General features: G+C 39.4%; 2 protein-coding genes across 5 annotated transcripts in view; one reads left to right on the forward strand and one right to left on the reverse strand.

The window, feature by feature from the left end:
* Positions 1 to 656: 656 nt before the first annotated feature.
* Positions 657 to 23,841, reverse strand: LOC119729715 (kinesin-like protein KIF23). Of its 2 annotated transcripts, XM_038202411.1 has the most exons (23): positions 23,653 to 23,841; positions 21,385 to 21,442; positions 20,762 to 20,851; positions 20,573 to 20,608; positions 20,208 to 20,313; positions 19,512 to 19,648; positions 19,238 to 19,365; positions 18,248 to 18,418; positions 16,805 to 16,846; positions 13,665 to 13,777; positions 12,913 to 13,034; positions 11,868 to 12,050; positions 11,258 to 11,377; positions 10,953 to 11,049; positions 9,996 to 10,102; positions 9,069 to 9,171; positions 8,291 to 8,499; positions 7,650 to 7,760; positions 6,477 to 6,735; positions 4,128 to 4,270; positions 3,500 to 3,658; positions 2,919 to 2,986; positions 657 to 2,446 (listed from the first exon to the last, which is right to left on the reverse strand). In XM_038202411.1, the coding sequence occupies exons 1-23, from the start codon at positions 23,661 to 23,663 to the stop codon at positions 2,431 to 2,433; spliced, it is 2,589 nt and encodes an 862-aa protein (XP_038058339.1). In that variant the 5' UTR covers positions 23,664 to 23,841; the 3' UTR covers positions 657 to 2,430. The 2 variants fall into 2 exon arrangements, with proteins under 2 accessions (XP_038058339.1, XP_038058340.1); XM_038202412.1 differs by lacking the exon at positions 16,805 to 16,846.
* A 309-nt stretch (positions 23,842 to 24,150) lies between these two features.
* Positions 24,151 to 27,500, forward strand: part of LOC119729717 (inactive tyrosine-protein kinase PEAK1-like) — a 30,347-nt gene continuing 26,997 nt past the window's right edge. The window contains exon 1 of one of the 3 annotated variants that reach the window (XM_038202414.1): positions 24,151 to 24,301. The gene's annotated coding sequence lies outside the window, so the exon portion shown is untranslated. The remainder of the gene's footprint in view (positions 24,302 to 27,500) is intronic. The other 2 variants (XM_038202413.1, XM_038202416.1) reach the window with 2 other exon arrangements.

The raw sequence follows: 27,500 nt of genomic DNA on the forward strand, positions 1-27,500 counted from the left end.
TGATCGAAAGCACCAAGGCAAATTATGGAGGACACCAATGTACATGAGGACACCAAAAAAGCAAAATAGTACCCCACCTTGTCTGTACAATCCAAGCTTGAAGAAAAAAAAAAAAAAAAAAAAAAAAAAAAAAAAACCGCATCGCCGCGTCAATTCCGGAACTTTGGTCTGACCAGAGACCGAATATTTTTTTTTTTAAGGAAATTTTATATCTTTTATTTTTATTATTTTAAATTTTATATTATCCTTTTTAAAGAAAATTGTATAACATCTATATGTGAGTCTAAGTGTCTGTAATGAGTTTCGTGTAATTCTGGGTGATTTAGCAGATTTTTGTTTGATCTAGAACTTTGAAATGCATCCGGCAGAATTTTGCGATTTTCATCTAGTCACCTTGGTACCGTATGCACACTGAAAACACGCGCCCGCTTGTCCTGAACAAGACATTGCAAAGACATGTGCATTAGCAACATTTTTTTGAAAAAAAAGTCAAACTTCTAAAAAAAAAACTGAAACAAAAAATTGTGAGCCCCCCCCCCCCCCCCCCCCCAAATCCTGGGTGCGCCACTGCACGTCGCAAGGCTTGCGCACAAAATGGGAGCCAATAATATGATTCCAAAGAAACAGGAAAATGTAATAAACATGGACACAGAAGGTTTTCTTTAAAGTTTTAATGACACAATGACACACAAAACATCTCGTACACATGCAGGTTGGTTTGATATTTACAATTTGCCCAAATTCGTTTATACATGACATCTAATGCGCTACATAAAAACCCTGGCTTACTGTCTATTGCTATGCACTTTAGGCCGAGTAGTAAATTGCAGTTCGTCCGGTTTGCCAAATTTACTGTTATCTTGGTGAAAAAAATAGTAGCAAAGACCTTGAAGAAAAGGTTTAGAACACTTTGAAGGAAAACGTTATTACACATTGAACTTTGGCAGTTTTATTGTTTGACTGCTGGTGCTCTGAAAACTTGCAGTTAAGAAGTAAACCGTTCATATGACACGTGACTAGTTCATTATCGGCAACCTTCTGATATGGATTGGTCCAGGTATGCTGTATTCAGCCCCCCAAAAAGGACACGTTCCTGGTGTTTTTGTAATTATGAGGGAGTTCAAGTCATAAATATACATAAGTAGGCAAAGAAGTCAGTGTTCCAGACATTGTGCTTAAATATTTGTGAGGAGTTATAAAGTTGGTTAAATGGAAAAACAGGAGATTCTCAGAGAGTGTGCTGGAAGGAATAAAATGTTGCACAATGACCCACAGAAAAAGACCGGAAACGGTGTAATACTGTGTTTTCCTCTTGCAATAAAGTCGTTGCCTGATTACAATTTAACTCCCAAAATGTTCAATTTTATGAAAAGCGCAACAGATTTTTTTTTTAAAATTAATCCATGATAATAACACATTAACTTTCAAATCAAATCAGACAATCACCAATATTACATATTGACATCTATTTACATTCACACTATGCGCTGGCATGATTCTTGTAGTTTGTTGTTTTTTTAAATTTGTGAGCCCTATTTCTTAAAAGTTAATAGAAAAAATGCAAAAGTTGCACTGCTAAAGGGTTTCGTCCCTATATTTTGCACCCAAAGGATTTGCACTCACTAACTTGTTCACAAAGACTAAAATGAGTAATACTAAAAATGAAAGCGGCAAAAATTGTGAAATGAATGCTTGCACCAAATGTTCCGGAGAAACAAAATACCATTTTTGGATTGCATCTTTCGAAATATTCAAACTTGAATACACAGTGCAGGTATGACACTTGGCTAATACTAAAAAAAAAAAAAGTTACCCGAATTCAGTAAGACCATATTCCTGTTACCACATTTGTAAACAGAATTTTTACAAACATAGGTGAGCCTTGAGCAATTTTTTTGTTACCATTTTAAGCCCAGAACCAGTTCAAATTAATATCACATGACTTTTTTAATGGTATTTTTTTTTGAAGAGTTTCACTTTGAACAAATTAATTTTTTGTTTTGGAATGCAGTTGAGCAGATTTGTGCAGTTTGTAGTTTTAGAGAAAAGGTGCGAAATCAAATGGGTCAGTTGGTACCACGCACCTCAACTTACCGTTACTGCGTGTGTCTTCATACTTAAATCCTAGCATACCAGGTACCGGTTTCATCACTCACATTGACTTAAACCCACCCAAACTCTAAACATGCTCAGCGTTCCCTTACAAATATGTCGTTACGTCATCCTCTCGCAAATTGAACCACTTACATTAACTGTGCAAGAACTATGGCCAAGCAAAGCCTATTTTTCACTATTTACACAACATGGTTTGTTTTTTTGTATTTGCAAAAGCGTTTGATACTAGGCCAGCACAATACTGTCCGATCTAATTGCATCGTCATGATTTGAAGTCCACATCAACTAACGCACTCAAGTCACCACAGCTGCACCTCACTTCTTCATTTTCCTGCGAGAAAATGAAATTTGAAATCAGTCAGAATCAGTCAGAATCAGGTTTTTTAAGATGAAGTTGTAAATTTAACAATGTCAGTGTGTTGTACAAGAATTAACCCTAACCCTGGCAGACGCAACACAGTGCATCAGGTGTAAACATCTGTGGGACTTTGCTGCACTGAGCCAGTGCCAGTGCATAAAGGGTCAATTCTGAAACAATGAGAGCTGGAATTTAAATCCCATTGAACAATGCCACAGTTGTATCCTGCTGCAGTTGGTAACCACAGACTCTGAGGCAGTGTGGCCATGGGACTTTTGACCTGATGGATCTTGCTCTTCTGAGCAGGCTTGTCAATTTGACAAGTGATGCGTTTAGCAGGGTTTCTATTCTAGCCCAAATAACATAGGGGGGTTGGATTAAACCTTTTACAGGTATATGAAGGACCACTTTCTAAGTACCCTCCGTGAATTTCCAATCTACTTACTTGCTAGGGACAATGTGGACGGCAGCAGGATCCGCATTGCCTGGTCGTCCCTCGTAACCAACGGCACACTAAAAAAAAAAAGAAGATAAATAAATAATAATAAGTTCAAGCCATTGACAAACTGGGAGATACAGCCTCAATACAGGGCGAGATAGTTCAGATGAAAAGTTAGGCCGCACTCCATGGTTTCTTCTTAAACCATTAATTGCTCGAAGACACCCTAGTCAGTTTTCTCTAAAGTTAACTGAAGAACATATACTTTTTGACTAGTGCCCCTCGCCCTACTAAAACTGGCAAAATGCCACAACAACTTTAAGTATGAACACTCAGAAGGCTAAGGAAGTTACACAAGGAGCTGACTCAAAAATAATCCTGGAGAAACTTTATCTGATTGTATGACTGTCAGCAATATCTCGGCATTCTTGTTTCATAATCGGTCCTGCTCAGACAAGAACTGGTTGATGAAGTTTCGCAGTAAGATTCCCTAAGTAATGCAGAGTTTCTATCAGATAAAATGACTCCTTTTGGGAAAATGTTCTCCTCAATTTTTTTCTGGGATTTAAACAATTCCTTGGACTCACTCTTGTTTCGATGTCCGTCCATTCTCCACTGTCCAGCTCTTCCTCTGCGGCCCGTTTGCGATCCTTGGGGCTGGTAGAGGCCGGTCTCTCTGTCTTCAGTCTCTCAATGTCGGTGAACTGTACCGCTCTGCCACCACCGCGGGTCTGGAGAACTTCAGCCTTTGGGAGGAAGAAAAGAGAAGTCACAGAACTGGAAATTCCTGAAGTTTTCGGGCCAAATTTCATGGAGCGCTGCTGAGAGAAAACTTTGCTTAATCGTAAAGTTGCTGCGGTTTGTGAGATTCCACTTTTTGTCAACATTAACTTTTTTGTCGACAGTGGTTCACTGTTCCCATGCTTTTAGCAGGTTAAAGCCATTGATGATTAGTTGTTACTGCAATATGTAGCCCATAACATCGATTGCCGCGCGCATATTTTAACCGATTCACTTTGTGTGCAACTTTTGACAGGTGTGGCATGCAGTTGCAGCTGGCACGTGAGTTTCATATATTTGAATATTCGGTCAAACGCAGTTTCGAAAAATCGAATACTAAAGTATTCAAAAATGGACAGCCTGAAGTTGTGATTGTGAATGAGGCTTGAGCCAATCAGAGTGAGCCACAACATAAGTGCATGTTGTCATGGTTACCTTGTACAGCTTGGTCTCCAGTTCCCCCTTGGAGTCTTCCTCCTGATGTGTCAGCATGTAGTTCTCCGTTCCCTTCAAGTCTTTGACGGTCGGCACGGCAACAGTGTGTTTCTTCTTCAGACCGGCCGGCTGCAGCACCGTCTCTGCTCAAAGTAAGATTCCAAATGTCAGAACACAGAACAAACTTCTGGAGCTATAAAATGGTTGAACAAACACATCTTAAAACTTAAGGGAAAGTTTTCGTTCCAAAAATCCGAAAACAATTACAAAAACCCGAACAAGAAATATTGACAATTGTTTGTTTCAAAATGTTTTTGGATAACTGACTCTTCGGGTTTGGAAAAGAGCAATGTACTCATAGTTATTGGGTGCATGTCCTATTTAACTGAAACAAACACAAACACACGTACGGCACAGAAAAAAATAAAAACAGTTTCCATGGTTATAACATCACAGCAGCTGAGATGTCTGTTATTCAAAGATTTGTAGAAAAACATTGAAGAATAGGAGGCTACGAAGGAAATTTATTGGTATGGACACGTTTTTTACTCTTGAGAGTTTTTTTCTACAAGTTTACACAACAAAACCTTATACATGTCTTCCTGTGGCTCGTTAAAGGGAATGTACAACATTTGCTTTTGCTGCAACTTTCAGAAATAAATGGATTTGGAGGATTAGTATGTTATAACAAATATTGTTGAAAAGCCTTGTTTTACGTTGGGCTTGTAGATGCTGGAAAAACCAAGAAAACCAATCATGTTCTTGTAGTCTGGTTTCCTGACCCCACTTAAAATAAAACAGAGCAATTTATAGACTTTGGGGGAATTGTAAGGTCAGAGAATCAGTCTAGCGGGCTTGTACATCCTTCACAGGTGTGTACTCAATTGCAAAGAAAACATGGAATAACTAATTATGAAAAATAAGGAGCAGTTTTTGAAAAAAAGCCAGTAATCTCCAAAGCTGGTCGGCCGACCAGCGTTGGAAAAAATACAATTTTTTCTTGAAAATGTCAGCACACGAGGAGCCACGATTTTACAGGATGCTTTAGACTGTCATTCCCTAACAATCCAGTAAGGTATTTCTTGACGATTTGATCATTTCGTTTTGTGACGATTGCAAATGTTGTATCTTCCCTTTAATTGTGTCCATATTATACGTAGTTCTTTATACACGCAAGAAGTGTACATGGCATTATCTACAGAATGCTGCTTTTACATCGCAACAAAGTTTCTCAAACTGGAAATGCACAACAGAAAACACCAAACAAAACTCAACACGTTTTTCACAACACCATGGAAGACAATCTCTACGTTGAATAAAACGGCTAAACATGATCTGCTCAAACACAGACACACACACACAAACAGACATGTACGATACAGTTCCGAGTCCAGAGGACTGTGAGATGTGATTGTCCTGTCAAAAAAATAAACAAACAAAATATTTGCCTTTTCACTTCTGTTTGAAAAGAAAAGAAAACAGAATACTGAATGCACGTCAAGTGCTATAATCAGACACACTCATGAATCATTCGTTCCAGAAATTTATGTCTCCAAGGAGAACATTTTCAAAACATTGAATTTAAATGGCCGAGCTTGTCCTGGGAAATGTGCTCCAATATTACAAAGACATTTTGAAAATTTAAATCACATATTATAATATAATTTGCCATGATGGAGATTAAAAGCTGTAAGACATCTAGGTTTTTGTTGAAGGAATTGGGCTGGGCCTTTCCCAGACCAATATTAACCCCAAAGCAAATATCTTTGGGTTAGGCCAACAAAAAAAAGTCGCTGGTTTCTGGTATAGAGCTTGCCCCAAAAGTGGTGCGGCGACATGGCTTTTTTTCCCCTTCAAATGTCGGCTGATGACTGCAAATGGTGCCCGACTAAATTTAGTGCAAATATATGGGAGTCCAGAGAGGCCACACAAAGCTTATACTCTAACCCCATCTAAAACACGCTAAAATTGTGCAGCAGCAGGATTCCAGTCAAACCAGTGAGTTTCGCGGTTTCGAGACATCATCTTACATTGGGAAAAAAAAAACTTTTTCATTTAGCCGACGCACATGGCTACGGCGACGCGCCTTATGAATGGGCCTTATGAATTGCATTTTGATGTCAAATACAGGCATGAGATATTTAAGACCTTTGTCTGAAATCAGACTCTTTGAATCTGAGAGAAAGAAATTATCAGTATAGAAAGAAATTCATCTTTCAGACCTTTCATTCAAGTTTCAGATTTTTCAAAAAAATTGACAATCTCATCCCTGCAGTTACCTTCTTGCTTTCATGTACTCAATTGTGTAATCTTCTGGCCATTACATCGACACCACATCATTACACTTACCAGTATCAAGCGTTGTTGCTGGCTTGTGGTCAATCCAGGCATTGGACGTCGACCTTGACCGGCGGTGTCGCAGCTTGACCGGTGGCTGGGTCATCTTGGGTGGCGGTGACCGGGTGCGGTTCAGGTCCGCCTTGGCCTTGCGGGCTTTGTCCTCCCGTTCCTGCCGGGCGCAGACGATCTGTTTCAGCTGGCGGAGTTTCTCGTCCTTGACCCAGATCTTGGTCTGCATCTCCATCTGGGTTGCGCGGACACGCTTCTCCTGTAACCGGGTACGGAGATGGGAAGTCTTATGGACTACTCTTGCACCCCAGATTTAGGTTATTAATCTAATAAATTGCAAGGACCAGTGGACGAACAATGACAAAAGGATGCATTTGTTACAGTTTATCTGAGAGGCTTGTCAACTGACTCGAGGCAGGGTGACTGAACAAAACACCGACTAAGCAAAACATCAATTGTGGTACCCGCTGCTATGCCAGATTCAAACTAGCCAGCTAATCCCTCCTAGCTCTGTGGCTGATTAGTTTACACGTCTGCACTAGTAAAGCTCGTAAGTTCTTGGACAGGATTCAGTATACAGGGCAAAGCCATATTGAAGTACACAACTTTAAAGGTAAAGTCCATCATTTGCAGCTATCCTAAAAGTATTGCAGCTATCCTAAAATTATTGCAGATAAGCCTACTTGGTTTAAAGACAGTAATGGGACTACACTCCATGTGAAATTAGTCTTTCTGGCAAGCTGTCACTCTGAAGAAATCAATGAAAGAATTAAGGCCTTTCAAACGATGCGTCTAAATTATTCGGCGAGACGCACACTAGCGCTGTTGCTATAATTCGTCAGTTCAGTGCGCGACATTGCGGGGCTGCAATCGGCTCAGTGAGAACATGTACCGGACGCTGAATTCAGGCCCAATTCAAAACATGACTCGGCAACTTTTGATTTGAAATCAAGATCCTAGAATATTGGTTTTTCGGAATATACAGCATTCACTGAGCTGAAACTTCGTCAGGTTAGTTGTTCAGCACCCTTCTTCTTTCGATTTTAAGCACTTTTGTTGCTGTAAACGAACATAATGTACAAAATACAAAGGATGGACGCTACCTTTAACAACAAATCATGTGTGCATCCTTCTTGTCATAACTTCAACCGACTGATTTACGAGTCAACTCACGCATTCCTTCTCCCACTTCATCTTCTCGCTGCCGGCCACGCCCTTCAGCGCCTGCCTCAGACGCTCTTGCTCGTGCTTCTGTTTCTTGATCTTCGTCTTCTCCTCAATGAGCTACAATGTAAGGCAGAGACAATCAGACAAAACTGATAATTGAACAAAATACAAAATGTCAGCATCCTTTGGAGATGACGCTCATTTTCAAAAACAATTTTATGAATGAATCTTAAAGACATTTTTTTTCACTGATAAGTTTTTCAAGTGCATTCCAAAAGCCATAACCAGCTATTCATCTTGACGCCACTCAGTATGAGACTCAGTCTTTAGGAATATGGACTTTATGTAGGTGAAAATGTTGACAGTTCTTCTTGACTTCTGATGTACACGATTTGTTTAAGAGCATATATCTCAAAAGTACCAGTAGCTTAAGAAATGTTAGACTCACATTTTGGTGCATAAGCAAATTATTTGGGGGGAATGACAAATACATTTGCTAAGTGTTATCACTTTGCACATCTCTCTGTATCAGTTTACCGCAGGCTAGAATCAATACAACTTAACTACCCCTCTAACATGGTTCCAGGAAGGATTATACGTTGATCCATCAGGGGTAATAATTGACAGGGACGAGTTTTGCTCTTTACCTCCGTTTCCAGCTCCCTCTTGGAGTACTCGTAAGCTGTATGCGTCCTCTGCAGCATCCCGTTCTCTTGCTCTAGGGTTTTGATGCGTTTCTCAAAGCGCTGAACGTTCTTGTCTTTGGACGACAGCTTCATGTTCAGTTCGTCGTTCTGCTGTTTGAGCGTTTCCATCTCACGCTCCATCTCCATCAGATGAGCCCGGAAGGCGCCCTCTATTGGTAGAAAAAGGCCAATCATAAATGAGAATACGTTGGAGGTTTCTCTTTAGTTTCAGATTATATCCAAAAAATATCCCAAAGACAGAAACAAAGTTAAGAATTGGAATAGCCTCACCAATCCACAGATCCTAAGCATTTCTTAAATTTATCTCTGGATTTTGGTGCTATCATTCCGGTGACTGCTCTATGTTCTGACAACCCGTGCATAAGATTGTGTTCCTCCCGGTTAGGGTTAGGAATAGGAATATGTGCAGTCGGAACATAGAGGTGTTGGAACAAAGGGGTGTCGGAACATAGCGGTGTAACCATTATTCCCATTGTTCGCTGAGGTTTGATGGAAAAGCCTTGGTGGCAAGAGTGATGTGTGGCCTTATGTACCGAGGACACTTTTTAATCGTGGGATTTGTTCTTCAGTGACTTGCCTGTAAGGTTCTTAACAAGAAAGTGTCTAAGAAAGCGTACAAATGCGAAAGGGTGGTGCGAAATCAGTTTCAGCTTCAAATTGTAGTCAAAAGATTATTCTACGTTGTAATGCAGTGTACACCATACAAACGTTGACTTACGCTTGCGGGTGAGCTCTTCCTGCAAGGTGTGTCTTCGCCTCTCTCTCTCAGCCAGGAAAGCAATCAGGTTCTGCAGGGTGGTGTCTTCGTTGGGGTCATTGATCTTTAACACCAAACAAATAAAATTACAAAAACTTGGTTCACTTAATTCAACATTACCTACAATCCCGGCCAAAATGATTGGGACACTTGGAAATAACCTTAGCCTCCCACGGTCCCCCACTCCCCTGGTCAATGTTGTTCTCTCCTGCTGATAGAGCACACACTGCGCAATGAGAGACAACATTGACAGGGGCCCAGCGAGATTTGGCCAAAATTGTAGCTTTCAAACAAGAGAGGGTGCTTTTTGACCACTTTCGAGAGCACACAGTCGTGAATTTCTATACGCCTGAGGACAATGCTTTATGTTTTCCATTGTCCCTGTAATATAACACTCTCCCGTAGACTAAGCACATAACCTTATGATCGAGGACAGTTTTCAACAGAAGACCCAACGCTCGAAGACTGAAAGGATCTTTTGTTCTCCCTTTGTGTGTCCGCCCTCTATCGCAAAGCCATACATGTACCCAGTGGATGGGACACACAGCGTGCACGTACTGGTTTGCGCATTAAGTGCCAAGTACGTACAACTACATTGTAATTTTACTCTGAATGAGACATAGCATCATTGCGCAAGTGTCAGGTGTCTTCAGTGTTACCATTGACGCTGTACTTGTGCACTGAGCCCATTACAGAAATAATATTTTCTGCTGATCAGCTCGTAGACATTCGGCCCGAGGCACAAAAGCAGCTGAGAAAAAGTCACACACAACATACGTCACATAACATTCGGACAGGTGACCTGTTTTTCTGAGCTTAATAAATGTGTGTTCTTCGCAGCTCCATGACTTTGGCCCCAGATCTCCAGTCTGAGATTCTATATCTTACCTCTAGGCAAGGGAAGGCCGGGCCAAGATTGATAATGACTGGTGTCTCCATGGGAAGGTCCTCCAGCTCAGCACCGTCTTCCAACATCTTCTTGTATATCAGGTTGGCTGTCGTGGAAAAATTACACACATGTTGGTTGATAACACAGACAAGAAAGCAATGACTGTCGGTAGTTTTAAATCCTGGGTTTTGACATCACACATGGATAAAGTTTCTGAGCTTATTTAAACGATGCCAAAAATGTTAAAAATTGTCACACTTGTTTGCCAATACTCACACGCTGATATTTCATATTGTCATTTAAGACAGAAAGAAAACAGATTTGAAACAGAACATAAAAATAACCGACGAACACATTCTGCAAACTTTACTTGGATATTTCAATGACTAATTTTTGCCCTTGATTCAATGATTATCAGTGCTGAATTTCTCAACGCCTTCAGAGAGAATAAACTTCTCAAGTTCTGGTGAAACTTGTAGGAGTGTGCATGTACGGGTAGTATGGGAACCCTGTACCCTATTGAAAAAATAACAAGGATACCCGTTAAAGAAACCCAACCCCAAAATTCATATCTCGGAAGTTGCTTATCAGATTGTTCATAAAGGTCCACACGATAATACTACTACATCCATACATCAATACAGCAAGATACATACACCGTACAGTGAGTCTTATAGCTTTACGGGGTAAACTGCTACTTTCGCGAGCGCCATAAATGTGAAATATGTTTTGTTTTCCTATGTAGCCTGTTATTCATTTTGTAAATCCCCCACAATTGGCATTCAAAAGGATTCTGTTTGATTGTCTGAGATGTCAACAAGTAATTTGTAAAGTTGGTTACGGGTACCCGATCCCATAATCTGGAACCGGTTCCTGACATCAGGTTTGGGTACTCGGGTACCCGGTTCCGATGCACAGCCCTAGGGACTCCAACCCACAACCAATTACCCACATACCTCTTCTCCTTCCTGGAGTCAAGCCGATATCAAATTTGACAGCCGTAGGTCGGGCAACTTGTACCTCTTGGGTCACCTCAGCAAAGCGCATCACATGCTGAAAGGAAAAAAAAACATATCAAAGTGAACTGAATAATTTTGACACAATTAGATTTTCTAAAGGTTCAACTCACAACTTTTTCATTCGAATCACGAAATACAGAGTCAGTTTTCCGATTACTGCAAGAGTTAAACAGGCACATAAAAGAAAATCTGAATACAGTTACAGCAATATGGAAGATATTAGTTGAGTGTCACAATCTTACCGTGGTTTCATCATAGTCAGCACTCTGTGGGTTGACACAAACCACCATGCGCACTTTACCCTCACCGTCAAAGTAGTTCTTGAATATGTGGGTCACTTTGGAGTCCCGATACGGGACGATCTGAGATCAAAACAAAAAATGAAATGACAAAATTCAAAATTATGAACCCCATCAAATTGTATAGCTCTACTTTCGCTTTGGAGAAGGATCTCGCTGGAGTTGACACGTCATGCTTTCTCACTTTTCTGACATATCTGTTACCAACGTTATTTTTTACATATCGCTGTGCCAACATGGTCAAGTGTGTTCTCCTCAAGCCAAGAGAATGATAACATGTTTCAAGACATTCTTTGAAGGGCAGATTTTTGTGTCATAAAATGGGACATTATTACATATAAAGTAGTGTCAATCTCAGAACCACTTGGAGGGAACGGATGAATTTTTATATTTTAATTTTTTTTTTTTTACAAACCTGACTGCACTAGCCAAATCATGATTCTATCAATGAATGTAAATGCAGATCTTAAAAGGCAGATTTGATTTGGGACACTTAAGATGGTAAACATCGTTGAATTTCTATCTAAGAATCTGTTGGTTTTTTTTTACGAACCTTATTGAAGTTATTCATCTGATTCTCTCTCAGTACTTCAATGCAAGTCCTGAGGGTCATGAGTGATGCGTTGATGTTTCCCGCCTCCCTCAGCCTATCACCAGAGTTCTGGGTACGTCCCGTCCGCTCACTGCCGGCCAGATCCACCAGGGAGAGCTGGGCCACACATACCTGGTCCTTATCCTGACCATCCAAAAGAGAAAGACAAAAACAAAACTCAAGGACTAATCATTTCAGTGTTGTAGAACTCGTACGCTTACTCGTACTCAATTACATTTTGTTTTACTCGTACCCAACGTACTCCTGAGAACGTAACTGTACTCGTACAAAGAACACACCTGTACTGATAATTCTACCCGTGGCAAATTTCTTGTTCTCGCACTTGTGAAACTATTCTTCCCCGCATTCAAATTTTGTTTCTCGGTATATTCAGGTAAAGAACCTGATTTTAATTGTCTGGTGGGCTTTTGCATACGTTTAATATCCTATCAGACACGTACTTTTACTTGTAGACAAAATATATGTCTTAGAACAAAGTTACTTTTGGAAATTGAACAGGGTCGAGTAAATTTTCAGAGAAGCGCATTGGTTTTTTTTTTACATGAATGTAGAAAGAACAGTGTTGTAGTCAAATCCATCTGAAGTCCATGAAAACTTAATATATGTCCTTGTAGTAAACACAAGTCAGGTTACAAGTTACATGGGATGAATAGTCCTTTGTAACGGTTCATTTGAATAGATTGTGAGTTGACTTGGATGAATTTTGATTGACTTGTGATTGACTTGTGATGACTTGTGATGACTTGTGATTGGACTTGTGATAGACTTGTGATTGGACTTGTAATGGACTTGTGATTGACCAGTGATCGACTTGTGATTGGACTTGTAATGGACTTGTGATTGGACTTGTGAACACACTTATGATTAGACTTGTGATTGACCAGTGACGGACTTGTGATTGGACTTGTGATGGACTTCTGACGTACTTGTGACGTACTTGAGATTGGATCAACTACAACACCGTTTCATCATAAATCATGTGTACCTGCAGGACTTCTTCCCCTACTGGGTCCAGCGGAGCCTGGACCAGCCTGATATTGAAGACACTGTGACTACGACTTGACTCTGTATTCAGCTGAGTGTGAGCCACCTTCCTTCGTCTTTGACCTGTGTAGTGAAGGCAACTAGTCTTATTATTGGGCACATATGTAGAGTTATCATCTTGTGAGACCTTACGACAATCAATATTTAGTCACAAATTAGTGCACGGACTCTGTGCACAAACAGAACATGGCGTTTTGTAATCAATTTTTAAACTCCCAGTGGGAGTAACACACAGTTGCTAAACTAAGGACAAAAAGATTAAAAGAAATAAGCTTGGTTGGATGGGAACAGAATTGAATGCTAACACATTTAAAAGTCATGATCACACGGGGAGTCAGGTTGGCGTAGCGGTACTTTCCACGACTTCCACTGCTGTGACCCGGGTTCGAGTCCCGCCTGGGCCAATATGTGGATTGGGTTTTCAGTCCCTGCCTGATTCCGTGGGTTTTCCCCAGAATATTCTTCTAGGCTTTTCCTCCCACCTCTAAAACTGTAATTTCTTCTCATTGTCTTCTCTCCACAGGTTTCTTCAGGCTTGTGAGCAACAGTGCCTAGGGCGCTTTTGAGGAATCCTTGGTTTCATTTCCAGAAATGATTAATTATAATAATAATAAATATATTAAAATCTTCCCTGCAACCCCCCCCCCCCCCCCAATTCATTGTCCTACTTTGTGAGGCCACTTATGTTGCTACCTTTCATGAAGATCCCATAGGCTTCTTCCGTGTTCTTGGTTTCTATTTCCGTGCAGTTGGCAACGTACATGTTGTGGTTACTGTCCTCGCGTAGTGTCTTGGATTGCAAGGGTCTGGTGTGGACAAGAAAAGCAGGTCAAGATGAATAAGGAACAATAATCGGCATATGAAATTAAAATGGCTCAGCAATTTTCCAGTGATGATACAACAGTGCTAAGTTCAAAGCATACGGACACAACTGTGATGCGATCAAGCTACATGAGTCGTTTGTTGGGAATTTTCATTTGGAGATACAGGCCAAAATAGGGCCACTTCATCACATCACTTCATCACATCTCTTGGTGTTCCGACTTCCATAATTTTTGAAGTAAAGATGGTATCAGCATGCGGTTTTCACAGCAGTTATGCTGAGATTGTGCTCTTTTTAAATTTGTAATACATTTTTTTTGGACAAACAACTCATTTAGCTTGATCGCATCACAAACATTGATTACAATTCGCAACCTTTCTTTGGCAGGAGGAGTTTGGAGGAAGGGTTTATCTTGCCTGGCTTTCATGATGGGAAATTTTTGCGGCAGATGTTAAGGTAACTTGAAAAGTTTCAGCTCTTGTGAATTCATGCATCAAAACACAGCATTTCACTCTCCAGTTAAAGATGCGTCCCCGTGCTATTTTTAAATTTCACCTCGAAAATTTGATTTTTTTTTTTCAATTGCTATTTTTCAAGAATTCTAAAAGTTAATCACTTTTGAATGAGACATCATACAAAAAAAAAAAACCACCAACGTTTCTTTCTGTTAGAATCAGCTAGCAGTAAAAGGAAAAAACAACAACGAAAATCGTAAATTTTGCAAGGTAACAGAAAAAATGGGCTTGATAGAGATATAAGATTTGCAAGAGTCCAACTTCAGGTATTGTGTAAAAAACTGCACATGCTGCATTGCTTAGGCAGAGACAAATTACCATTCACAAATGTTACAATAGCCGACACACTCAGCAAAGCTTAAAAAAAACACACAAAAAAAACCACAAAAACAAAACAAAACAACTGTCACAATGAAAGCGGACAGTTAAGCCTGTTCGATATCCATTTATTTTTAAATCGGCAAATCGTGAAAAAATATCGGATATCGCGATATTATCGTGATGACGTCATTTTTCCATTCATGGAACAAGGGAATAAAAAAAATTTAAAAAAATAAAAAAAACACAACCGAAGTCACGATCCAGTGCCGCGAAAAAGACCCAATATGTCCTGAACAAAATCATCAATTTTATTTGACTAGAGTCTCATTTACTTTGCCAATTTAGGTAGAAAACAAATTCCACATTCAAACATCGAAAACAAAATTACCTTGAAATGTTGGATAAAAATGTGCAAATAGAAATCCATATCGAGGAAAGAACGAAGCACTAGCACGCAATTGCACGCCGCATTGACATGATCCCCACGTGCACTCATAGTACAGCCCACACCATTGTGGCAAGGGTGTGCTTCATTGAAAACAATTTACCAGTATTTCCATCTTTTCAGAATTACAAATAATATTTTTTTTAATGGAGTCCGAAATATTTCCTGGTTCAGAAAATGTTCTTCATTGTTACAAACTAACAAAATATTTTTTTTTCTAAAGATTTTTTTCGAAAAACGATGTTAACTCCAAAATGAGGGTGAAGCACCCCTTTACAAAAATTAATGGATCAGTCCAATTTCTTGTGACGCATTTTCTGTTCTGTGAACGAAATACAAGGCACGACTGAACAATTGGTTTTCGATGTTTTTTGTTGCTGAAAATATGAACAGATTTCATAAGTTTGGGACAGTTTTGGCACTAAGCAAGTGTAAGTGCCCAAGCACAACCACGGAAGAGAAGGAACGAGTCAGGAAAATACGTGCAGGAAAATTTGATCATCTAGTTCGCCTGCGCGAAGTCGGCCCAGCCCAGCGGCGATTTTTTTTTCTCTCCCAAACGCGTACGACATCCGCATATACGCGCAATACGCTATGGCGTTTTGGACTATACTTTTCTAAAAACATGACAAGAAAATCAAAAATATAAATATATGAAATTCGGGCTTTATTTCCCTTTTTAATAAAATCCTCCCAAGCCTCAGGTTAGAAAATAATAATAAAAAAAATAATATGCAATATCGTGATTCGAACCCGCAACCTCGCAGCATAAAACACAATTTACTATCGACTGAGCTGTCACATTGCTCGCTTCAAAAGTGGAAAACTAATAAATATATAGTGCCCACGTATCATAAAAGTATCGTAGAGGGCGCTTAACGTGCGTATGCGGATGTTGTTTTGCTGGAAAAACAAAATTTGCGGGCCCGGCGTGGTCTCCTCTAGCCGCGTGCCAAAACGAAACATTCACTTCTCAACGTCGTAATCTACAATTCAAGCACATGTATTTGTGGTGTTTTGTCTGTACAACTTCACATTTCCGTCAAAACAAAACAGGCACTGTATTTTCTTTGCGAAATGTTGGAGACTTTGTTTCCCTTCTGTTAACTCCACGCACGTGATTACGATTTTGGCACTTGGTATGTGGGGTGAAATTGTGTTGTTTGTACTGCACTACGTGTAGCGTGGAGGACGCAAAATCCAATACACGTGACGTTAGTCAGTTGGTTCCGCCCCTGAATAGGCAAGACCTCGCGGTACATACAATGCGGCAACAGTGAATTTGTGGTTTGCGGTTTTTCATGGGAGCGCTTTAGCGGCGGTTTGAAATTGTAAGGGATGGACTTTGGTTACAAAAGCGGTACTTCAAAAGAATATCGCGATATTTTTCGGCATATCGAATTTCACGATGTGCCGATTTTTTTTTATGAGATCGATACGATTTCCGATATGAAAATCTAATCGAAATATCGTGAAACATCGTCATACCGAACAGGCTTGCGGACAGTTATGGCAAGAATTAATTATCAGTTGTCAGATATTATTGATACAGGGTAAATAAAAAAATAAATAAAAAAATTTAAAAAAAGAGAGAAAGTAACATGCATAAATATGCATGCTTAATACCAAACAAAAAAGCACAACAATCACATATGAGTGGCAGGGGTGACTTTGTTAGTAGTGAATTGAAACGATCGGACGGTGAACGTTTGGTGAGAGAGTGACATACATGGCATTGAGATCTTCCCGTGACTTTGGCGTCTGCCATTGCCTGTGGGGTACAAAACGGAACAAAAAGGAAAACAAAATGGCGGGAAATAACTAAATGAGATGTTAGTTTCTACCAATACCAACGTCTAACGGAACACCGCCTACCCAAGCTGGAATACAATAGACCGATTCGTTAAGCCCTTGCCCACTGCGCAAATGCGCAGCAAGCACGTGCCTCTCCAATACCAAATTGCATGATGCAGCCACGCATGTCATATGCACGTGTACGCATGTCGCACATTTGTGCACGCATTGGTTCAAACATCATGGGGTGAGGTTTGATGAGTCGGTGTATCGTTACTTTGAAATATACTCAATGAAAACAACTGAAAAGACTATTTCATCTTCCAAGAATTTATATCAGATGGTTAATATTAAGTTTGTGATCTGATATTGTGAAAACTGTTCAGCAGATGTTTGTAAAATGCAAGGCTTTTTTTGGCAACAAAATGTACATATTGTACAAATTGTTGGATGACTTAATGTGCTCAAGTAATTTTCCCAGAAATTGACAGATTATATTGAATTGATCTTTACACTTAGTTTCTCTGAGAGCAGATTTTCAAAGCCTTGATTTATGATTTGGGCGATTTGATTTGTATTTCAGACATAGAGTGTTCTTGAGATTTATTATTAAAAGATCCTATCCACCGTTAACAATTAGGATGACAAATGTTGCAGGTCCCAATTTCATGGTGCTGCTAAGCACACAATGTTCACTATTAAACAGAACCTCTGTCTACTCCTCAGGGAAGATAACAGTAAGCATAACAAAGAAAACGCTAATTCCAGGTGTAATTTGCTTAACAAGCAAGAGTGTGCAGCCCCATGAGTGTACGTAAGTGTTAGCACAATTACGCCATGAAATTGGGTCCAAGTAGTTGTTTGTACATGTAGTATGTGAAGCATTTTGGCAAAATGAGATGGACCTCTACACTGGCCATAGTGGAAAAAAATACAAAACACCGAATGGGGGTGATTTGTTTTGATCTTCAGATTGATTGAGATTTGTCATCTTTGATATGTCTAGTACACATATTTTAAAGAAATCGCATAAAAATTGTGGAAAACAAGTGTTTTTGAGGAAACACAATATGTCTCATTTTCACAACTGCAAAAGAGTCGAAACCTTAAAGGGCCTTGTTCTCAATATTTTACTTTTCAGACATATCGATGAAATGCGAACTTTAAGCAGTCATAACTTTTCAACGGAATGTTGGATTGAAGTGCAACAAACAGTTCTGTAAGGAGAGTTTTATTCTCTTTGCTAATAACCGCAAACCTTCAATACGACCTCTGCCCAGTTCGGTCTCATTTTGCATGAACGCCTCATGTATTAAAAAGATGAATACTGTATCAGTTTAGTAAATCTCCCCCCCCCCCCATGAACTGTGCTACCTACTTCTGGTTTATGCCATCGGACTGCGTATCCTCCAGCAAGTCATAGATGTAGTTGTTGTAGATCTCGATGTATGACACAAACACGCTGTAGTTGTTGTCTTCGTCCACTGAGCCGATGCGATTGGTGTCCGGCACCCTCACCATCGTTGCTATGTCATTCTGGGGTGGTCTCCTGTTGGGCGGTGGGGGGTGGGGAGGGAGAGAGGGGTAAGGGGAGTGGGGCAACATATATATTATCAGATCACAGGGAATCAAGTACAATGTAGGTTCTTTCCTCGCCTTCCACCTCTCTTATGGCCCGGGTTCGATTCCTGCCCTGGTCCACATGTGAATTGGGTTTTCAGTCCATACATGATTGCGTGGGTTTTCCCCAGAATATTCTTTTGGGTTTTCCTCTCACCTCTAAAACGGCATATATTTCCGCATTGTCTTTCTTTACAGGTTTCTACAGGCTTATGAGCTAGTGCTATTTCTAGGAATCCTTGGTTTCATTACCAGAAATAAATAATTAGGCCCTATAACAAGCTCACGTAACGTTTCAAAATCGCTTGTTGCGGTCACATGTTGTAGGAAAAAACAAACTCCTTTTACAGACAATGCGCATGGAAACTTGAAACATGGGTTGTTTTGAAAATGTTGCACCTTATCGGGAAAGTGAAAAGAGAAAGATACTTGGATGGCCATTTTGCCTGTAGTTAACAAATGGGCAAGACATTATAAGTGTCATGATCTATACATGCTTACGTTTAATTTCAGCAAAAGTGCAAATTGTTAAACCCGAACTAACTTCAAATTGTGAATACAGTGAAGTCTGTCCTGTGCCTATGCATGATCGAACCCCTGTGAATTCAGACCACATGTCTAGTTTCTTAAGCTGAATTTCTTTTACATTGCACAGCACCAGATCTATTCAGTCCTACTAGTCCAACTTGGTAACAGACTCTACTGTACTGTTGTAAAGCAGAGCATGTGGAGGTCTTTCAGATCATACCTTCTGGGTGTTTTGGGCGTGCTCTTGGGTGTCGGGGGTGGAGCTAGGAGTTCCTTCTTTTGTCTATCCATCATAGCGTCAGCCTCTGTCTGAACATCAAAGCCGTTAGCCCTGTCCGGCTTGAACACCTAAAGAAGATAAAAAGAGATACAAAAAAGGTTTCTCAGTGTTTACAGAAGCATTGAGTTCATTGAACAGCGTGTGTTCCCGGTTGGATCTTTTCCAGGCGTTCCAAAAATATTTTACTAGGTCCCGCTCCTTGGATTGCACTTACGTATTTCCTGGCCTGCAGGTCTCCGAGGCTGTTGAAGAGCACATCTAGACACCTAGGAAGGATGCCGCCATCGCCTGGCGTTCCTTGCATGGTGTGAGTCTTGCCGGAGCTTGTGATGCCGTACATGAACAGCAGGGCTGAAATTTAAAAAAAAAAAAAAAAAAAAAACCAGCTAAGAGTTGAGGTCAAGTTGGCACATTGATACCTCTCCCCCAACACTATTAGTGAATTTAGTCAAGTCTGACACAAGCGAATATGGGCCATCAGACACGTGTTCATCTCCAGTTTCTTTGGCATAAAGCGACTGAGGATATCTCTATTCCCCTCTGGTTGGGATGCCAGTCCATTGCAGGTTACTTTCCAGCTAATGATGGTACCCATTTAAACTCCTAGGTGGAGAGTGACAAATTGTGGTGAGGTGGCTTGCCCAAGGACACAACATATGGGTAGCAGCAGGATTTGAACCACTGACCCTCTGATCACGAGTCAGGAACACTAACCACTAGGCCACACTTCCCGTTTACAGCTAGACTTCAATTCAAAATCAAATCAGAGTAAAGGCAGAGACCTTATTGTCTGATAATCTAAACTTGTAAACATTTAATGCTCTTAAACATTTAATACAAATTCTTAAACATTTAAGGCTCAAACATTAAAAATCTACAGCCTAGGCCATTCTGATAGAGTCGGCCTTACCATTTTTTCCATGAATGAGGTCGTCCACTAGGGGTAGTGCCACGTGGTCAAACAATGCCTTCTGGGATATGAGCTCGGGGAAGACAAACTTGAAGGTATGCTGTGTCTGGGGGTACAAATAGAAAAAAAAATATTAAAATGTCAAAAGAGATAAAAAAACGCTGTGGTGCATTTAATACATGGCCAGTGCAGTTACATGTACTCTGTAAAAACTGGTTTAATTGTGGACTTTTTTGGCTCAAACTCAGAAAGTTTAGCAACATTATAAGATTGCTAGATACCGACAAACAAGGCATAATTTCTTTGGGGCTGCTATTGGCTCACACACCCGTAATGAAAATAGTTTTGAAGAAAGAAAATCTTACCTCTTTGTAATTTCCATTCTTGACGGCAATTGAATTCTGCAAACACAAATGAGAAAAGAATTCAACGTGTGTCAGTTATTTGTTTTGTTTTTCGTTTTTTTTTTCTTTTTCTTTTTTTTTTTCTAAAAAAGAAGAAGTGAGGATGTATTGTAATTTATGGCTGGGTTGAAACTTCCTCGATTGACTTACCTCTGGTGGCTTCAACTGAATGGTGTTGCTATTGACAACAGTGACACAGATGTCTAGATCCTCACTGATTGGACGTAGTCGACAGTAGACCTGAGCATTGTGTCGAAGCAAAAGAAAGTAAAATTTTAGTCACATTTATACTTCAATTACTGTAAAAAAATATATACTTTTGTAGATTTATAAAATGTTAAGTGTTTAATTTTTTTTTAAAAACATTTTACAGTTTATTATCAAATAAAGACATTTGAAAGTGATTTCTTAACATAAAGATTTTAACCCTAACTCCCTAGCAAAATTTACGAGGAACCATACCCATCCTGGCAAATTCCAACACCATATGGGAAACTGCACACACATATTTCTGAATTTGATTCTGGAGGTGTGCCAACCCAATGTAAAAGACTGTCAGTTTAGGGGTACTGCACCCATGGGTTGAGTTCTGTTAGGGTTCTTGAAGATGACTGATAGACCTGTACAAGTGAACATGTAAAGACAGGGTGCAACATTTCTAAAAAGGTACATTTGTACATTACCAGTCAGTAGCAAAAAAAAACCCGCAAAAGTTGTGAATTTGCCTGAATTTTTCCATTTTTACCTCCATGACATAAATCCAAACCACTCACCTCAACTGGGTCTTTATTCTGAGGTTTGCGTGGCGTCTTCTTAGGGGTCTTACCCCGCCTGGTCACAAAGAAAATGGAAAATTTAGTAATCAAATTCAGTCCAAGGATGATCCTCCAGGTTTTGTACCAGTAACCTGGCAAAAGGGGTAAATTGGCTAATAACTTTGGTAAACATGATTTCAAAGTTGAAATGTAAGCAGCTTGTGAAGGCTATACAACCAACAACTTACAAGTGTTTGTAACACAGGCAGAGGCAGATCTGTACATTTCAACTGGTGGTTGCACTGCATTGTGGCATCATCAAGGAATTTGTGCTACCGAATGTAGGCCTAAAAAGTGGATGTTGTGTGGCGCAAACTGTAGCCACTGTTTCTTAGCACGGCGATTGTGAAGTTATCGTAGGCCCTTCATTCATTTTGGACTACATATATATTTGTATCATTCCAAATGACTTCTCCAACCGCTTAATTCTGATGACCCAATATTTTTAACCATATTTTCTGGTAGAAAATAAACTTTTCCCACCACTACACTATATTTTGTGCATGAAGCATTTCAGTTCATGAAATGAAGAGGCATTGCCAAAAGTGAAGTCGATGATAAATTCTTTTTGACCGGGGTGTGAAACAGGGCGTTATTTACAGTCAGCTCTGTGGGTGATTTGTTTTCTTCTGGCTCTTATTGAACATGGGTTTACTCTCAAGATGTCAAGCTGGCTTTCAGAAATTGAAAACTTTTTGAATTTTTGAAATTGGATGACTAGAAGTCTTGTTCCAAGAGCCAAAGGTCCTGATGTTGACTATAGTCAGGTCAGGGAACCAGACGGTCGACTGCTGTAACTGAGTTATTTATATGGCTAGGTGGGCGCCGACACAAGGGAATTTTTCACATTAGCTTATCTACATTGTACATGTATGTAGCTCCCAGACCTATGTTCTTGGAAATCAATTCAATGTTTCTTGAGTTTGGAGTGCTGAATGGTAGTAGTACTAGTACTGATGAAAACTGGTGCGCAACTGCAAGTGAATATAGGTGTTTTTATCGGATGACGTCACTCCGCCCTGATCTAACTATTTTATAATTACGGCATGACTGAACACTTCTGCTTTCAACCACTAAAAAGTTACAATTAAAGATCTACATTAGTACATGTACTGATGTATACATGTAGGCCCTACAGTAGGGCCTTCATGTTCATGAGTGACAATCATTACATCTTATCTAGCATTCAACATGGACTTCATTGAATAAACCTGACATTGTGGCATTGATATTGAACAGTCAAGTGAAGTCTATGAAGTATGATGAAATCATCAGAAAGCAGAGGTGTAGCCCCTTTACCCCCCCCCCCCAATATTTTGTAAAGACTGCCCTTTTTATATTCAAGTGCACTTTTCACCATCATTTGGGGGTGGGGAGCACAATATTTGTAAAGAGTTTCCTTTTTTGTAAATAAGGCCTTTTTTGAAAAAAATGTTGCAACCTGACGCCATGTCCGCGATTGTGTACAAAGTCTATGGAGAGTCATAGTATTTCCTTATTCCTAACAAAATCAAATTGGAAATGTTTCTCAGTCCCAGATTCATGTCTTATCATCATTTTTGCAATGAATGACCTTCATTGAGATGATACATGAAGAAAAAAGTGGCGTCTGGTTGCAACATTCTTTCCGCACTTTTTTTTAAACAGGTGCCCTTTTTTAAAAGCCCTTTTTGTACCAGCGGCCTTTACTCCCCTTTAGCTAGCATGTTTAGGCCTATTACGAGTGCCCTTTTTGGAATTTCGCTCGACCGCCGGCAATTGAGCTGCCCTGAAAAGAGCCATCTATTGTCATGATTGTCCGATATTGTGCATGACTGGTATATGAACAGCGCCCCCATCGAAGATGGTACCAGCCCCGCCCCCCCCCCCCCCCACTTTTTTTTATTTTACGGAGGCGAAGCGTCTGGAGAAAAGAAACCTGTCTATATTTCAGCAAGGTTGTACGAGCATGACGAGTGCCCTTTTTGCGAAGTTTTTAAACCCCCTCCCTCCCCGATAAAAATTACCTTGCTACCCCACTGAAACTGTGAAAGTAGTCAGCAGGTGAGTCATGTCATGACATGAGTAAAGACAAATTGACAGAGTATAGTCAGCAGTGCAGTGAGCATTGGCAAGTGAGCATCCGCCAAGGTCTCATTTTTTCCGCTAACTTTTTTTGGGTATTTTCTACATATTTTCCCGTAATAGTTCAACAATACATACTCAGTTGTATTCTCCCATACTTACGATGGTTTCATGATGATGAATTATAATCAATCAGTCGCTCAAGACAGTGTAAAATTGCAGTGAAAACCCGCCTCACTTCCAATTAAAAAATCTCACAGTTCCGTGAACTTCGTGTTGATCAGCAATGCGTTCGAATTCCAGCGCACATGGTCCTTCAGCCAATCACAGCTCTCCTTTGCACCGTTTTGTCTGGAAGACACTAGAGGGCGCTGTAATTGACACCGCTACACTAACAGATTGTCAAGTCGCCACTTATTAAACTAGGACACAAGTCAAACCGTTTGCTTTGATAAAAGTCATTGAAATAGAAGAGTAAGATAACAGTATATGAATTATACTATTTTTTTATTATAGATGTATTTTCAGATTCAAATGTATAAGTAAATCCAAGTAATTATGATAATAATTGGCGGATTGATATTAATAGCATAGACTGGTCCCTATTGTACGATCCCGCTACCTAGACTTCACCCCTTCACCGCAATCTCGCAGCGCGCATTTCAGTGGCATATCATTGGAGATATATATATGGAGATCAATGGGCATAATCATAATAACAACACAATGCACGGGACAACAACGCACGGAGTCTGATTCTGTCGCTCCTTACCGACCCTCTTCTTATTACCTGCCGATTTTGCCGTCTTCTGTAAGTATTGCACAGTTTTTGCGTTGATTTATAATTTTGCAAGCTGTGTTATTTCATTCATTATTCCTTTTTTTGTTTTGTTTGCTTTGTGTGAGCGTTTTCATTTTGTTTTCCCATCCCATGGCCATGTCGAGCGCAATTTGAGTCCTCCGCGCAAGTTTAAACTTGCGCGCACGCAAGTTTAAACTTGTGCGTGCATTAATTTCCTTGCTACAAATTGCGCACGCAAGTTTAAACTTGCTCGCCTACATAGCATAGATTTTCCCCATGCATGCAAAGCCGCCAAACTAATTTTTTTTCCTGGTAAACTCATGCAGATATGTAACATTATTTTTAAAAGCAGATTTTTCTCCAATTAATACTATAGCACCACTGTGCTTCGTGAGACAATGCAAGTTAATGCCTTTTTTGCAACATTTTATTAACAGTATTATGCTAATGAGGTTGAATGTGTGGGTTCAGAGATAAGGGGTGGCAATGCGAACAATTTATGCACTTTCATGTGTGTTTTATTGTTTATGGCTCATTAGGATTTTTGTTAAATAAACAACATATTTATTCATTAATTCGAATTAATTAATTAAATTGATAAATTAAATTAATTAATTAAATCATTAATTAATAACACTCAATGCGCATGTTCAGTGCCGGTCAAAATTGATTTACACTGCCTTTTTTATTATTATTTTTTATTAGTAGGCCAGTGGGTTTGGCTATGGGCTCCATGCACAAGTACCCCCTCAACGGTTAGGAACCTAAGTAACTTACCAACTTGTCTAATTATGTATTTATCTATTAATAGAAGTAGTAGTAGTACATGTAGTAGTGGTAGTAGTTGAAGTACAATGTATATATTAATTTGTTTATTCATTTATTACCAAGTACAAATGTAATTGATTTTTTTTTTTTTTTTTTTTTTTTTTTTGCTTTTGATTTGTTTGTCTAATAATTATATAGTTTACCAACTATGTTCTTGACTTAATGTAACTTTATTTACCTTTTTTTTTTGTATAGTTAAAACTTCTTTTTATATTTATTGCTTGTTGTTTTCACGTATGCCATTCAGTTTGGAGAACCCCTAGACAGAAACAACGTTTCTTTTGGGCAATCCTTCGGGAGCTGAATGGTATTTTGTTTTTGTTTGTTTGTTTATGTATCTAAAGCTTTTGTTGTTTTGTGTTGTAACTTTAGTCATTTGTTTACATGTATTTGTTGATATTTTCCCGAGAAATAAAATAGTATAGTATAGTATAGTAAAGGAGAGTTGGGGGAGACCACTTGGAAGAACATTCAAAGGCATTCCCGACAACGCCCGACGCTCATGCGAAGACTATGGCTTTGTGCACATTCAGAATAAAATAAGGCATGCATACTTCGCGCCATATGCGCGCGAACCAGCACACATTCGCGGTGTGTCCCATCCAGGGAGCTCTCAAAAGTAGTAAATAAGCGCCCTCTCTTGTTGTGCACGGAGCCTAATTTACGGAAGCCATAAAGCGTTTTGCTTTAGGCCTAGTTACAGAAATGCCACATACATGTACATGTCACATGACAAATCTGTACGTATGAGGTTTTTAATTCCTACAGCGATGATTTTTGGAGTTGCTTCGGTAGCTCAATAGGATAAATGTTTTTAACTTTGTTATTAAAATCAAATTTATGCATGTACATGTATGCGAAAGTCGACTTCCGTAAAAAATAGTACAAACAGCACAACAACAAAGTGTCACCAAGATTCTAACTCAGCACCTTCGGCATTCCAAATGCATACATTTATTCTATTGAGCTAATCAAGCACTTCGATCGCACGAGGTATTTAAAACCTCGTAATACTAAATTTGCATTGTATTGTTATGTTCCAGTCTCAACTATACCTGCTGTAGGTTATTTTTTTTTAAGAAGCTCCCAAATGTGTCAGATTTATGTTGTAAGCATCATGATAAGACGGCGTAATAAAAAGAGTAGTTTCTCGTCAGGGCTTTTTGAAAAAGTGAAGGAGACGAGAGCTTTAAATAAAAAATGTCCCAAGATGGCAGATTTTCTAAGTTGGTGGATAAAATCTTCCATTTTCAAATCATGGTGAAATCATACAGCAATAAAACATGCAGAGGTCTATCAATTTCCCTAGTCCTGTCCCAAAATTTGGGACTCTCAATAATGTGTGCGCACTTTCCCTAGTGATGCATCTGAAAAATATTCTTCATGCTTTCTTATCAAAGAAGTTACTACATATAAAAGATCCATCAATATTTAATTATGAGTAATTGAACAGAGAATCTGCTTTGGAAGGGGATTGCAAGGAATCATGCACTTGAAAGTACAAGAAATTTTAATACAGTGATGTTAATTTTGTTTATCTGTATTATATTTTAATAAGATCTGCATTGCTCAATAGTAAACCATTGCTTTGAATTATGCGTCATCTTAGCTCCAAACACGTATTAAAAAGAAATGAAATCAGCTAGACAGAATGCCTAGTAGGGGGGCAATACAGGCATGTACATGTATGGTGTGAAGAACCTGGCATACATGTGCCATGCTTGGGTTAATATCGCTGCATTTTAATGCATTGTCTGGCAGTTTTTATTGCTTTAGAAAGTTGTCAACCTTGGTGTGCCTGGGTAAACGGCAAGCTGGTACTGGAAGGGGTTTCTAAAACATACATGGTACATATGTACATAATACATTTATGTCTGGTTTTGTTAAGGCTTGTTTTGACAATTTTTTTTTTAAGGGGGTTAAGGGTCTTTGGAGGGGGTATTGTACAACAGTGGCAACATTTGGTAAACAACTATTATTGCACATTTAAGGTAACAACTTAGTAACATTGCATTTTTTGTAAGAAATAAAAGCGAGTTTGGTGGTTACAGTAACTTGAGTACATGTACCTCCTGCACCTGTGTGCTGGTAGATTTATTTTGCCAACATACATGTAGAGTTCATTTGTCACCATCAGTTCAAACAGCAAGGTTATGATTTTTAATAGGGCACATCATCCTGAAATCACTGAAATGTTTATGTTTAAGATTGTTTACTTATCCTATTTCAAAGGTCTGGTTGAAAGGAAACTGTAACCTAATGTTGCACTGTTCCTGAACAAAAGACCAAAAATAACTTGGTAGTTTACTTCTGAGGTGGTGGACAAAGCATTGTGGGAGGTATATTTTCAGCTGTTATTTAAGTCTCCTCCTTTAAGTCT

The sequence above is a fragment of the Patiria miniata genome, unplaced genomic scaffold (assembly GCF_015706575.1).
Source record: "Patiria miniata isolate m_02_andy unplaced genomic scaffold, ASM1570657v1 HiC_scaffold_21, whole genome shotgun sequence".
Taxonomy (NCBI): domain Eukaryota; kingdom Metazoa; phylum Echinodermata; class Asteroidea; order Valvatida; family Asterinidae; genus Patiria; species Patiria miniata.

What these genes read in the sequence shown, in the direction of transcription:
- LOC119729715 (XM_038202411.1), bottom strand. An exon ending in AGAATAAAGACCCAGTTGAG is followed by an intron (nt 20,852 to 21,384) that starts GTGAGTGGTTTG and finishes CACAATGCTCAG; the next exon opens with GTCTACTGTCGACTACGTCC. An exon ending in TAGGGGAAGAAGTCCTGCAG is followed by an intron (nt 12,051 to 12,912) that starts GTACACATGATT and finishes TTGGATGGTCAG; the next exon opens with GATAAGGACCAGGTATGTGT.